Below are 14149 nucleotides of genomic sequence, written 5' to 3'. Positions count from 1 at the left end.
TTGTGAATACTAGTTGAGTCTTTTCAGTATGAAAAAAATTAAATTTATGATTATTTTTTCTGTAAAGGTATAGCAAATGAGTCTAAAAAATTATATGGAGTACAGTTCCACCCTGAAGTTGGCCTTACAGAAAATGGGAAAGCTGTACTGAAGAACTTCCTCTTTGATATAGCTGGGTGCAGTGGGACCTTCACTGTGCAGAACAGAGAACTGGAGTGTATTCGAGAGATCAAAGAGAAAGTAGGCACATCAAAAGTTTTGGTAAGCAATTTACATCCCAAAGTCTGCAAATTTATGTAATAATATTGGAGCTCAGAGCTGGCTTCCTCAACATTATAGCCCTTCAGTGCTGACTGGGTTCATACGCTTTGGGAGTTGCACTGTTTCAGAGTGCTTTTTCAGTTACCATACATTCCTTTGGTAACAGTGTCTTAGGTAACGATTTAAGCTGATAGTTTTTATTTCCTTTTTGCTTATTTTAATCAATTTGATCTTTTACATTTCACCCTATAGGTTTTACTCAGTGGTGGAGTAGACTCAACAGTTTGTACAGCTTTGCTGAATCGTGCTTTGAACCAAGATCAAATCATTGCTGTGCACATTGATAATGGCTTTATGAGAAAACGAGAAAGCCAGTCTGTAGAAGAGGCCCTCAAAAAACTTGGAATTCAGGTCAAAGGTATTGATGACTCCCAGAAAAGTTAATTTGCATGTCAGAACTTGTTTAATCAAATCTAGCCTGTAGTTTAAGTAAGCACATTGTCTTAACCTTAAAGTTCAGTTTTTCCAGTAATCTCAGGGTTGAAAATATTTATTTTTATTTTTATAATTATTTCTAGTTCAGGAGGGATTCCAGTATAAATTTTAAAACTTTTGCTTATTCCTAATGTTATACATAGATCAAAAACCTACCATTTTCCAGCTATCATTTTCTTCTACTCATTCTGTTTCTTTTTTTAAGTTATCTTTTCCCATCCATAATATTATTTATGCATGAGAATACCCAAGCCTTCCTATAAAGGTATGTCTGTACAGATTATTTTACAAACAGTAAGGCTTATATGAAGAAGAGGACTGAAAAGTCTACAGTCACTTTTTTTTAAAGGCCACTAATCAACTTCTTAGGCCATAACTGCATTTACATTTGTGGAAATCTTTTCTTTAAAAACAAAACAAAACCAACAAGATGCAATCACTAGTTATAGTGAAGTCATGTCAGTAGTTTAATGATGCAAACCGTATACATTACTGAGTTATTTGAAATCATTGCCCAAAGATTGAATATAAGGCGAAGACTTGTAATTAAACATGTTGTGAAGACGAGTCTATTTCTCCTTTCAAAGCTTCACTAAAATGACAGTATGGGTATAAAACAAGTGTAATGCCACAAGGACAAAGAACAGAGAAGGGAATATGGGGCTAATGGTTTCAACAAAATGTTGGAAGGTGGAAAGCAGATTATCTCTAAGCTAATAAAGTTTAAACTTCATGACCCTTTACAAGTCAAACCTTTTCCAAAATCCTGGGAGGGACCCTAGTATTATCTTCAGATGGTCATATATTTTTATGAAATTTACAAAGTAAGAAATTTTAATAACTTATAGTTAATTAAGTTAACAGTCTTTTCTCTAGCTTGCCCTCTGTTGGTGGTGGTTGAGTAGCTGTGGGCATTTTGGATTAGGCTAAGAAAAAGTTGAGTAAGGTATATTGCTAGTGGTGGGTCTTGCTTTCAATTTGTAAAAAAGCAACATCTGGGAGAAGCAATAAAGTGAAGCACAAAGCGAGATATGCCTGTACATACGTTTTTTATAGTTCATTTCATGTTTGCCTTGTGATCTTTTTTTAAATACTTAATTTGTCAGTTCTATTTCTTTTTTTATGTATTAACCCTCCTGGTTGTTTTTTTTTGTTTTCTCGTTTGTTATTTTTTATTGATTTCAGAGAGGAAGGGAGAGAGAGAGAGAGAGAGAGAGAGAAACAAACATCAGTGATGAGAATCATTGATCGGCTGCCTCCTGCACACCCCCTACTGGGGATCAAGCCTGCAACCCGGGCATGTGCCCTTGACTGGAATCGAACCTGGGACCCTTCAGTCCACAGGCAGACGCTGTATCCACTTAAGCAAAGCAGCTAAGGCAGTGGTCAGCAAACTGCGGCTCATGAGCATGGGCCACGAAGTTTCAACCTCACTGTATGTGCGTGCCCGTACATGGTATTTTGTGGAAGAGCCACACTCAAGGGGCCAAAGAGCCGCATGTGGCTCGCGAGCTGCAGTTTGCCGACCACTGAGCTAGGGCTCAATTCTATTTCTTGAAAGGGGCTTCCAAATTATAAAAATTTTTAGCCCCACAAAAACTGCATTGTTCCTGGTAACTGACGTAGTAGAATGGAGGACTCCAAAACCTTGGTTGTGAGGATGAGGGGAGAAAGCCAACAAAAAGCAAGACTTCTGGGGAGGCTCAGTAATCAGAAGCATTGGCTTCCTTGTGGGCCCTGGTTCTCTGGGTGAGCCTAAAATGGATTGGTTGGAAATCTGGGAAGCAGATTCTTTTCCTTACTTAACATGGGAACAAATTGCTGTTGTCCCTCCCCATCAGAGGACTGGGTTCATTCTCTATAGAGAGGCTAATGAGGAGAGGCTTTGGACTTTGGCAAATTTATAATGCCAGGCATAGTTGAGAGTGAAAATAAGATTTTACATTAAAAACAGTAGGATTAAGTAGAAATGTATGTACTGAATAGTGACTCTCTCACCCCACCACTACTGCGGATAGGCAGGAGATTGGAGGTGTCTTCTCTGGAGTAAAGTACTTAAGAGAAAGATCCACAAATTCACTGTTGGTCCCCCAATGAAAAAGCAAGCTGCCTTGTCATCTTACAGTGAAGCACACCAGTTGTTCTTATTACCAAACTAGAGGCCTGGTGCATGGATTCATGCACTGGTGGGGTCCCTCAGCCTGGCCTGTACCCTCTCGCAATCTGGGACCCCTCGAGGGATGTAGTAGTGCACAAAGTGGCAGGCGGCCGGAGAGGAGCCCGAGCCCGGGCCAGGCACTGTGCCACTCCTGCTTCCGCTTAACCTAGCCCCACTGCGCCTGCCGCCGTCGCAGCTTGGTAGTGCTGCCGTGGAGGCAGGAGAGGCTTGTGCCACTGTAGCTGTGCTTGCCAGCCGTGAGCCCGGCGTCCGGCACTCGGCAGTCAGCTGAGCGGCACTCCTGCTGTGGGAGCACACTGACCATCAGGGAGTAGCTCCCGTGTTGAGCGTCTGCCCCCTGGTGGTTGTGAACGTCATAGTGACCGGTCGACCTGTCGTTCGGTCACTTTGGCTTTTATATATATAGACTAGAGGCCCGGTGTATTCGTGTACTAGTGAGGTCCCTCGGCATGGCCTGTGAGGATTGGGCCGAAACCAGCAGTCCAACACCGCCTGCCTCTCCTGCCTGCCATGGGCTCGCGCCCAGTCATTCCCGATCGGGAGAGGCTCACTCCACAACAGCAGCGCTCACCAGCTGTGAGCCCTGCGTTTGGCACCCATCAGTCAACTGAGTGGCTCTCCTGCTGTGGGAGCACAGTGACCACCAGGGGTCAGCTCCTGCGTTGAGCGTCTGCCCACTGGTGGTTAGTGCGCGTCAGAGCGACGGGTTGACCAGTCATTTGGTCGCTTAGGCTTTTGTATATATGGATAGAGATCTTAGTCAGTTTTTGAATACCTTGTTCTTAAATATAAGTGGACAGTCAAGGGTCACTAAACGTATGTTCATAAACATAAGTTTTTCAATAGACTAGTCTATGTAGTTCTGAGAACTTAAGATCACTGTTTGTGAACCATTGCTTTTAATTTCCTTGGAGCCATGATTTTCTGCTGTTACTTTTGCCTGTTGTTCTGGTGGCGCACTGAGTAGGGGAAAAACAACCAGCATAATTTATGCTATCATGAGCCTAGATCTGTGGTCGGCAAACTGTGGCTTGTGAGCCACATGCGGCTTTTTGACCCCTTGAGTATGGCTCTTCCACAAAATACCACGTGCGGACGCGCACGTACAGTGCGATTGAAACTTCGTGGCCCATGCACAGAAGTTGGTATTTTGTGGAAGGGCCACACTCAAGGGGCCAAAGAGCCGCATGTGGCTCGAGAGCCCTGGTTTGCTGAGCCGCAGTTTGCTGTGACCACTGGCCTAGATCATTAAATGTCACGGGATTCACAAAACAAAATTAATGAGTGCATCTGTCTAGACCAGGGGTGGGCAAACTTTTTGACTCGAGGGCCACAATGGGTTCTTAAACTGAACCGGAGGGCCGGAACAAAAGCACGGATGGAGTGTTTGTGTGAACTAATATAAATTCAAAGTAAACATCATTACATAAAAGGGTACGGTCTTTTTTTTTTTTTAGTTTTATTCATTTCAAACGGGCCGGATCCGGCCTGCGGGCCGTAGTTTGCCCACGGCTGGTCTAGACTCTATTAATCATGGTTTATTGATTGTTCTGGAATATGTAGGCAAATTAATGGGAGATAAAAGGACCCATTTTGCTTTTATTTCTGTAGTTTGATTTGTTAGTATGATATTTAAAAATCTTTTTAAAAAAGATTAAAACATGTTTCTGCTCCCTCGCCCAGTGATAAATGCTGCTCATTCTTTCTACAATGGAACAACAACTCTACCAATATCAGATGAAGATAGAACTCCACGAAAAAGAATCAGCAAAACGTTAAATATGACAACAAGTCCTGAGGAGAAAAGAAAAATCATTGGGGATACTTTTGTTAAGGTACCTTTTTAATATCCTCAATGTGTAGTGTTTTCAAGGTGAATTTTAGTATTTGTTTTTTCTTGCCATTATATCAAATAACCAAATTTGCTAATTTTTATTTTATTTTTGGATAAGAGTTTTACTGTATATTACTACTATATAGACCAATAGTATAAATTGTTTTATATTTTAAAAACATGTATACTTATGTTTTGCTATTGATTTGATTTAACTATTTTAAGAATAGGTATTTTCAATTGATATTAGACTTTCAGTATTTCAGTGACTGGTTTTTAGCTTTTGAATAGGGGGAATGTTTGCATACCTTTTTGAATCATGTTAAAGCATGTTCTTTTTTTTTTTTTTAAATCTTTATTGTTCAGATTATTACATTAGTTACTCTTTTTTCCCACCATAACTCCCCTCCACCCAGTTCCCACCCCACCCTCCGCCCTCACTCCCCACCCACTGTCCTCATCCATAAGTGCACGATTATTGTCTAATCTCTTCACTCACCCCCACACCCCTTTCCCCCACCCCAAGAATAGTCAGTCCATTCCCATTCTATGTCCCTGATTCTATTACAGTCACCAGTTCATACTGTTCATCAGATTATTTATTCACTTGATTTTTAGATTCACTTGTTGATAGATGTGTATTTGTTGTTCATAATTTGTATCTTTACCTTTTTCTTCTTCTTCCTCTTCTTAAAGGATACCTTTCAGCATTTCATATAATACTGGTTTGGTGGTGATGAACTCCTTTAGCTTTTTCTTATCTGTGAAGCTCTTTATCTGGCCTTCACTTCTGAATGATAGCTTTGCTGGATAAAGTAATCTTGGTTGTAGGTTCTTGGTATTCATCACTTTGAATATTTCTTGCCACTCCCTTCTGGCCTGCAAAGTTTCTGTTGAGAAATCAGCTGACAGTCGTATGGGTACTCCCTTGTAGGTAACTGATTTTCTTTCTCTTGCTGCTTTTAGGATTCTCTTTTTGTCTTTTGCTCTTGGCATTTTAATGATGATGTGTCTTGGTGTGGTCCTCTTTGGGTTCCTTTTGTTTGGGGTTCTCTGCGCTTCCTGGACTTGGAAGTCTATTCCTTTCACCAGGTAGGGGAAGTTTTCTGTCATTATTTCTTCAAATAGGTTTTCAATATCTTGCTCTCTCTCATCTTCTGGCACCCCTATAATTCGGATGTTGGTACGCTTGAAGATGTCCCAGAGGCTCCTTACACTATCTTCGTATTTTTGGATTCTTTTTTCATTTTGCTTTTCCAGTTGGGTGTTTTTTGCTTCTTCGTATTTCAAATCTTTGACTTGATTCTTGTGATCCTCTGGTCTCCTGTTGGGAGTCTGTATAATATTCTTTATTTCAGTCAATGTATGCTTAATTTCTAGTTGGTCCTTTATCACAACATCAAGGGTCTCATTAGATTTCTTGAGGATCTCACTACATTTATCGGCGGTCTCACCAGTCTTCTTGAAGATCTCACTACATTTACCGGCAGTCTCACCAGTCTTTTCGAGGGCCTTACTAAATTTATCGGCGGCTTCTAGACAGTTCTTTAAAGACCTTAAAAGTGTGATTTTGAACTCTATATCCAACAGTTTGCTTTCCTCCAATTCTGTTGTTTGTGTCCTGTTTCTTTGTCTCGGCATTTTTTATGCTTCGCTGTGTCGATAGAGTGCCTTTCTTTACTAAGTGTCCCAATTACCTGAGGTAGACACTCTTGGTGCACCCCCGTGTGGGCTTTGTGCACAGTCTTGTAGTTAAGCCTTGATTGTTGTAGTTATCACTGTGAGGAATTGACCTCCAGGCCAATTGGCTGTGAGAATCAGCTGTGTCTGCGGTGGGAGAACTTCTGTGCTGGAGACACCCCTCTGGGGCTAGACTTGCTTCGATGGGGCTTTTGTGCTCATTGAGTCTGCCCCCTGAGTGTGTCTTTTATGGTTCCACGGATGGTCCCACTCTGACCTCTGGGCTTCCTGGCTCCTGGATCTCTAGGGAGGTGCTAATCTAGCCTTTGCCTGAGGCTATCCAGCAAAAGTCTCCCTGCAGGGCTTGGGCCGGGCGGGTCCCACAGGATCAACAGGGCGGGGTTAGCAATTATGGCTGCTCTCAGTCTTGCCCTCAGAGGCTCTGCTTCTCAGTGTCCCAGTAATCGCTGCAAGCCCCTGGGAGAGAAAGCTGCCCTAGGGTTCTGAGCGATGCCAGACAGTCCCGCTTCTCCCGTATGAGTCTGGGTCCCTAGAGACTCGCCCGGAACTGGAGCTCAGAGCCCGAGACTCCCTCCCGATTGAAAACGACAACCGCGCCCTCAGCAGCCAGCCCGCTCCGCATGCACTCCGCACCTTAGTATTTTACTTCGGCACTACGCCTCCTCTGAGCCTCGGTATGCTTTTCTCTTTCCTCCTAGTTGTAGAACTTCCACTCAGCCAGTCTTCCTGTGGTTCTGGATGATGTCCGTTCCATCTTTTAGTTGTATTTTTGAAGTGGTTGTTCGAGGCAGCAAACTCCGGTGTTTACCTATGCCGCCATCTTGGTTTTTCTCTAAAGCATGTTCTTTAAAGAACATATGTTGTTAAAGGAGTTTATTTTAGGAGTTGGTAGATTTCATCCTGTCAGTATTGCCCAAGGACTTTGAGAAATTTAGCTGAAAGTATAAAATTTTGCTGTCTTTTTAAGAGTCATCTTTTAAAAGGCTTTTTTACTCCTGTTGGTTATAGATTGCCAATGAAGTAATTGGAGAAATGAACCTGAAACCTGAGGAGGTTTTCCTTGCCCAAGGTACTTTACGGCCTGATCTAATTGAAAGTGCATCCCTTGTTGCAAGTGGCAAAGCTGAACTCATCAAGACCCATCACAATGACACAGAGCTTATCAGAAAGTTGAGAGAAGAGGTAGGTAAAAACTTATGCAAACTTTCCCATAAAGCCTCTTTCCTCCCCCCTTAACCATTTTTAAGTGTACAGTTCAGTAGTGTTAGGTGTATTTGCATTGTTGTGAAACAGATTTCTATAATTTTTCATGTTGCAAAACTGAAATGCTCTATACCTATTGAACAACAGCTACTGTTTTCTCCTTCTCCCTAACCCAGTAATGGCGAACCTTTTGAGCTCGGCGTGTCAACATTTTGAAAAACCCTAACTTAACTCTGGTTCCGTGTCACATATAGAAATTTTTTGATATTTGCAACTATAGTATAAAAAAGATTTATATTTTTGATATTTATTTTACATATTTAAATGCCATTTAACAAAGAAAAATCAACCAAAAAAATGAGTTCCCATGTCACCTCTGACACGCATGTCATAGGTTCGCCATCACTGCCCTAACCCCTGATAACCACCATTCTACTTTGTTTCAGTGAATTTCACTACTTCAGATAGCTTATATAAGTAAAATCATTTTGTGACTAGCTTATTTCACTTACCATAGGTCCTCAAGGTTAATCCATGTTAAGATGTCCTTTTTAAGGCTGAATAATATTCTGTTGTATGTATATACACATTTTGTTTATCCATCGATCTGTCAGTGGACATTTTGGTTACTTCCACTTTTGGCTATTGTAAATTATACTATGAATCTGGGTTTGCACATATCTCTGGTAGACCCTGCTTTCAAAGTTCTTTTGGATATATACCAAGAAGTGGGATTGCTAGATCATGTAGTTGTTTTTTTTTTTTTTTTTTTTTAAATGTTTCATTAATATTTTTTGGAAAAAAAAAAAGAGGGGGGGGGGAGAGAGAGAGAGAGAGAGAAACATTGATCGGCTGCGCTCCTACATGCTCCCAAGTGGGGATTGAGCTTGCAACCTAGGCATGTGCCCTGACTGGGAATCAAACTGGTGAACTCTTGGTGCATGGGACATTGGTCAACCAACTGAGCCACTCTGTCTGGGCAAGATCATGTAGTTCTATTTTTAATATTTTGAGGTTTCCTTCATGTTTTCATAGTGGTTACACCATCTTACATTCCCATTAACAATGCCAAGAGTTCTAATTTCTCTACACCTTGCCAACACTTGTTATTTTCTGTTGTTTTGGTAGTAGCTATCATAAGGCTGTGAATTATGTCTCTTTATTTTGTGCATCTTAGTGTGTAGTGGTAATGCATTGTAGTTTTGTTTTGTATTTCCCTAATAGCTAATGATGCTAAATACCTTTTCCTGTGCTTATTGGCTATTTGTATATCTTCTTTGGAGAAATATCAATTCAGATATTTTTCCCCTTTTTAAATTGGTTTGTTTATCTTTTCATTGAATTGTAAGTGTTCTTATATATTCTAGTTACAAGTCTTTTGTAAGATACATGATTTACCTTCTGTGTTGTCTTTTCACTTTCTTGATGGCATCATTTGGAGAGTTTTATTTTGAAACACTAGTATATATTTAATTTGCCTTGTATTCTAACAAAAACTATATCAGAGAAAAGGGAAGGTTTGCTTTGATTTATTTATATTTAAAAGGTTTATATTTAAAATGTGTTTCAAAGAGAAATAAGATCACCGAAATGTTTATCTAATGCCTATAAGCATACAGGAGGAAACGAAGTTTTAAAAACTGATTTTTAAATCTGAGGTAAAAGACAATAGGGAAAGCCAATAATTTATTACCCTTTGTTTCCATGTGATTTTGGTTACTAGTTTGTACTAATTGTTTTTTCCCCCTTATATAGGGGAAAGTAATAGAACCTCTGAAAGATTTTCATAAAGATGAAGTGAGAGTTTTAGGCAGAGAACTCGGACTTCCAGAAGAGTTAGTTTCCAGGCATCCATTTCCAGGTAAAATTAAAATGGAATTGTTTGATTTGTTCTTAGACCTTCGTGTTGAAGAAAAATCAATTCAGACAATTTTGAAAGAATTTGTTATCACAAGGAAAATGTAACTTGAGAGAAAGAAAAAGGTGTGTAGGGAATAAACATTTTTTTAGTGTCTAGTGTATATACTTCATTTTATTAAGTAGTTATTTTCCATTGTATTTATATTTAAATATACCATACCAAAATTATATGATGACATATCATTTTGCCATCAGATGAGAAAACCAAGGCATCGAAATATTTTAATAACATTGCCACACAATTATCGGTGTCAGAGCTGGGATTTTGTATATTCTTTCTATGATACCATGATGGAAGACAGGGTTAAAACTTGGTTCTCTGAAATCCTTTTGCCATGGGTCATTTATCTGAATGGCTGAACCACTTCTTTGCACAGGCCATATGTAACTAATTTATGAGCAAATAAAGAATAGTCAGATGAAATAGTTATTTTGTCATATAGAAAAACAGAGGTGATATTTGTTTAAAGTTGGGATTGAGAATCTTGTTTTTTAAATGAGTTCTTGAATTTGGGCAAGATTTGTACTTCAGTTTCTAGCTCTCAGTATTTGGTGATAAGTTGAGAAAATGGTTTAATGAAATTTAAAAAAAGTAATAGTTCACGTTTCTTGAGTGCTGGTATGTGCTAGGCATTTTGCTGCATATTTTACAAATACTGTCTTATTTGATCCTCACAATAGAAACTATTTGCAATGGTGATATAGCAACTATATAAAAAATAATAAATTTTCCGGTCAGTAAAACTGGAAAGAAAACCTTGAAATGGCACAGCACATGGATATTAATTTTTGGAAGGGTTTTATATTTTGGGAGTAGTGACATTTTTATATTAAAATTTCAAAATAATTTTTAAATTATTACTTTTCACTTTAGGTCCTGGTCTGGCAATTAGAGTAATATGTGCTGAAGAACCTTACATTTGTAAGGACTTTCCTGAAACCAACAACATTTTGAAAATAGTAGCTGATTTCTCTGCAAGTGTTAAGAAGGTAATTATGTTGGATTTATACTGGTATATTACTAGAGGCCCAGTGCACGAAAATCTTGCACTTGGCGGGGCGGGGGGGGTCCTTCAGCCCGGCCTGTGCCCTCTCATAGTCCGGGAGCCCTCAGGGGATGTCTGACTGCTGAGGAGGCAGGAGAGGCTCCCGCCACCACCGCTGCACTCGCCAGCAATGAGCCCGGCTTCTGGCTGAGCGGCGCTCCCCTGTGGGGCGCACTGACCACCAGGGGCAGCTCCTGCATTGAGTGTCTGCCCCCTGGTGGTCAGTGAGCCTCATAGCAACCGGTCGTTCCGCCGTTCGGTCGATTTGCATATTAGATTTTATATAGATAGATATAGATAGATGTCTCCTTTTTCCCCCATCCACCCCTCCCTGGCCACTCCCACCCCCAAGGACAAGCCCCCACCACCCCAGGGTCCATGTCCATTGGTTATGCTAATATGCATGCATACAGGTCCTTTGGTTGATCTCTTCCCTCTGATGTTTGATGGTCCGTTTGGTATTTCTTTGTTTCTGGATCTATTTTTGTTCAGTTTATGTTCTTCATTACATTCCATAAATGAGTGAGATCATGTGATATTTATCTTTCTCTGACTGGCTTATTTCGCTTAGCATAATGCTCTTCAGGTCCATCCATGCTGTTGCAATGGTAGGAGTTCCCTCCATTTTATAGCAGCATAGTATTCCATTGTGTAGATGTACCACAGTTTTTCATCCACTCATCTGCTGATGGGCACTTAGGCTGTTTCCAAATCTTAGCTATTATAAATTGTGCTGCTATGAACATAGGGGTGCATATATCCTTTCTGATTGGTGTTTCTAGTTTCTTGGGATATATTCCTAGAAGTGGGATTACTGGGTTGAATAGGAGTTCCATTTTTAACTTTTTGAGGAAACCACTGTTGTCCACAGTGGCTGCACCAGTCTGCATCCCCACCAGCAGTGCATGAGGGTTCCTTTTTCTCCGCATCCTCGCCAGCACTTGTCATTTGTTGATTTGTTGATGATAGCCATTCTGACAGGTGTGAGATGGTACCTCATTGTTGTTTTGATTTTTGCATCTCTTGGATGATTAGTGACTTTGGGCATATTTTCATGTGTCTTTTGACCTTCCATATGTCCTCTTCCAAAAAGTACTATTTAGGTCCTTTGCCCATTTTTTGATTGGATTGTTTATCTTCCTTTTGTTAACACTCCGGTGTGGGGTGAATTTCCCGCCAAAATATAAGATGGCGCGGGCAATTATTTAGGTTTCCCGCGCAAAATCAGGGATTTTTATGATACCTATTACCCCAATGGGTATGAAACGGTTCGCATACGCAGGTAGGTATCTTTGTGAACGGCAAACAAACAAATATTTGGTAATACGCAGTTACAATCGGCCCGAGTTTACACGTTTCCCGCACTCCACCGCAAATCTATATGAACCGAGTTAACACTTGGAGTGCGGGTGAATTTCCCGCCAAAATATAAGATGGCTCTGTCTTTTGGTTTTGTTCCATCCACCAAAAGGGTGGATTACAAACAAATATTTGGTAATACGCAGTTACAATCGGCCCGAGTTTACACGTTTCCCGCACTCCACCGCAAATCTATATGAACCGAGTTAAGACGGCTCCCGCGGAGTATGCGCAATTCACGCGAGCCGACTTAACTCGTTTCCCCCACTCCAAGTGTTAAGTTGTATGAGTTCCCTGTAAATGTTGGAGATTAAATCCTTATTGGAGATAACATTGGCAAATATGTTCTCCCATGCAGTGGGCTTTCTTGTTGTTTCGTTGGTTTCTTTTGCTGTACAGAAGCTTTTTATTTTGATGTAGTTCCATTTGTTTATTTTCTGAAAAGGTGTTTTAGAATACTCTATATCTGTTAAAAGAAAACAAGGGGGATTATTTCAGGTCCAATTGAGGATGAATGGAAAAGCCTTCCAGTCCATCTGTAGTTTTGGTGCCTAAATTCATAACCTGTGTTGTCTGAAAACCTGCAAGCTGAGAAGTTAATTCTTATTTAAAGTGGACCTTGGTTGGTAGTGCTTCCAAGTGTCAGGCAAGAAGCAATGTAAATTAATTTACTCTTTGGAATATCTTCAAGCAGGCCTCAAAGAATTCCCATAGATACAGTTCTAGCAAATATGAGCTTACAATAAAAAAATTACAAAATATTTATAGAAAAAGGACTCCATGAATGAGAGCTAGTGGAAACTATCAGAAAACCCTCAAACGCTTCAAATACTGGGATTAGCAGATAGATAATATAAAGGACATAAAATTAAGAGAAGCAGCAGATAATAAGAATAAGGTATATGATAAGTGTATAAAAAATGACTGGGCAGTTTTTAAAAAATTAAATTGTAGAAATGAAAATAATAGCTGAAATTAAACAGCTTTAGAAAGATGTTAAGAAATTATCCAGAAATCAGAACAATGGATAGAAGTTAAGATAGAATGAGAAGGTCATCTTTAACATATTTTCAGAAGAAGGTAATAGACAAAAGTATTTGGATTTCTCCACACTGGTTGAAACTATTTGAAACCATGCCTGAGATTCAGGAGAACGTAACACATTGCTATCGGAATAAATGAAGAGAATTTGATACCGAGTTGGCATACCTAGCAAAACTGCATTCTGCCAAAGACAAAGCAGCTGCAGAGGAAAGGTGGTTTTACTCTACAAAGAAAAGACTAGTATACAGAAAGCAGTAGTAAAAGCAAGAAGACTTCAAAGTTCCAAGAGAAAATAATGGTGAACAATAGTGAACAGATACACTGTCTGCTAAAAGTAGGGCAAAATAGAGACATTTTCAGATAAACACAGTTTACTACCAACAGTGCAGTATACACACCCCTTGGCTGTGTATTAGAATCACCTGGGGCAGCTTTTTTTTTTTAGTATGTTTTTATTAATTTTAGAGAGAAATATAGACTGGTTGCCTCCTGCTACATGCCCCCCTACTGGGGATCCAGCTGGAAACCTGGGAATGTGCCTTGACCTGGAATCAAATCCTATTGACCTTTTGTTGCATGGAACAACACTTAATCAACTGAGCCACACTGGCCAGGGTTGGGGGAGCTTTTGAAGTATACTATGCTTGGACCCCTTCTTCCTTGAATTTCTTATTTAATCCAAGATAGAACCTGATTATACCAAGTAATTTGAGTGTACAGTGAGGCTTGAGAACCACTGTTATTTTATTATTTTATTTTTTGAGAACCACTGTTTTAAAGGGCTGACTTTAGGAGAAGCAAAAGGATCTCAGAAGAAAGGTCTGATATGCAAGAAAAAAATGGTAAACAAAAGAAAATGGAAAATGGTAAACAAAAAAAAAATGGTAAAGAAAATGGTAAACAAAGAAAAGAAAATGGTAACATTCAAGCAAACATGGAATATATAATAAAAGTAATGATCTATAATTATTGGTGTTTATTTTTAAAATATTACAATAATATGTAGTTAAAATAACATGTAAACCCACAAGGGGATTGATTGGAGTTAAAGCATTTAAATATGCTTGCATTGTTTGCCAAGTGGTTAGAGAGATTCTCTTGTTAAAT

At 39.7% G+C, this 14149-nt stretch overlaps 1 protein-coding gene across 1 annotated transcript in view; it reads left to right on the top strand.

Moving 5' to 3' along the window:
• GMPS (guanine monophosphate synthase) overlaps window positions 1-14149 on the top strand; it is a 53674-nt gene that overhangs the window by 27736 nt on the left and 11789 nt on the right. Inside the window, exons 6-11 of the mRNA XM_070406936.1 lie at window positions 68-261; window positions 514-679; window positions 4619-4770; window positions 7479-7652; window positions 9429-9534; window positions 10468-10583. Of these exons, the coding sequence (XP_070263037.1) occupies window positions 68-261; window positions 514-679; window positions 4619-4770; window positions 7479-7652; window positions 9429-9534; window positions 10468-10583 (908 nt within the window). The remainder of the gene's footprint in view (window positions 1-67; window positions 262-513; window positions 680-4618; window positions 4771-7478; window positions 7653-9428; window positions 9535-10467; window positions 10584-14149) is intronic.

The sequence above is a fragment of the Myotis yumanensis genome, unplaced genomic scaffold, assembly GCF_028538775.1.
Source record: "Myotis yumanensis isolate MYYU_CA2020_CCGP unplaced genomic scaffold, mMyoYum1.0.hap1 SCAF_2, whole genome shotgun sequence".
NCBI classification, from domain to species: domain Eukaryota; kingdom Metazoa; phylum Chordata; class Mammalia; order Chiroptera; family Vespertilionidae; genus Myotis; species Myotis yumanensis.
Note: the sequence above shows the minus strand (reverse complement) of the source record. Positions and strands in the feature narration are given on the sequence as shown.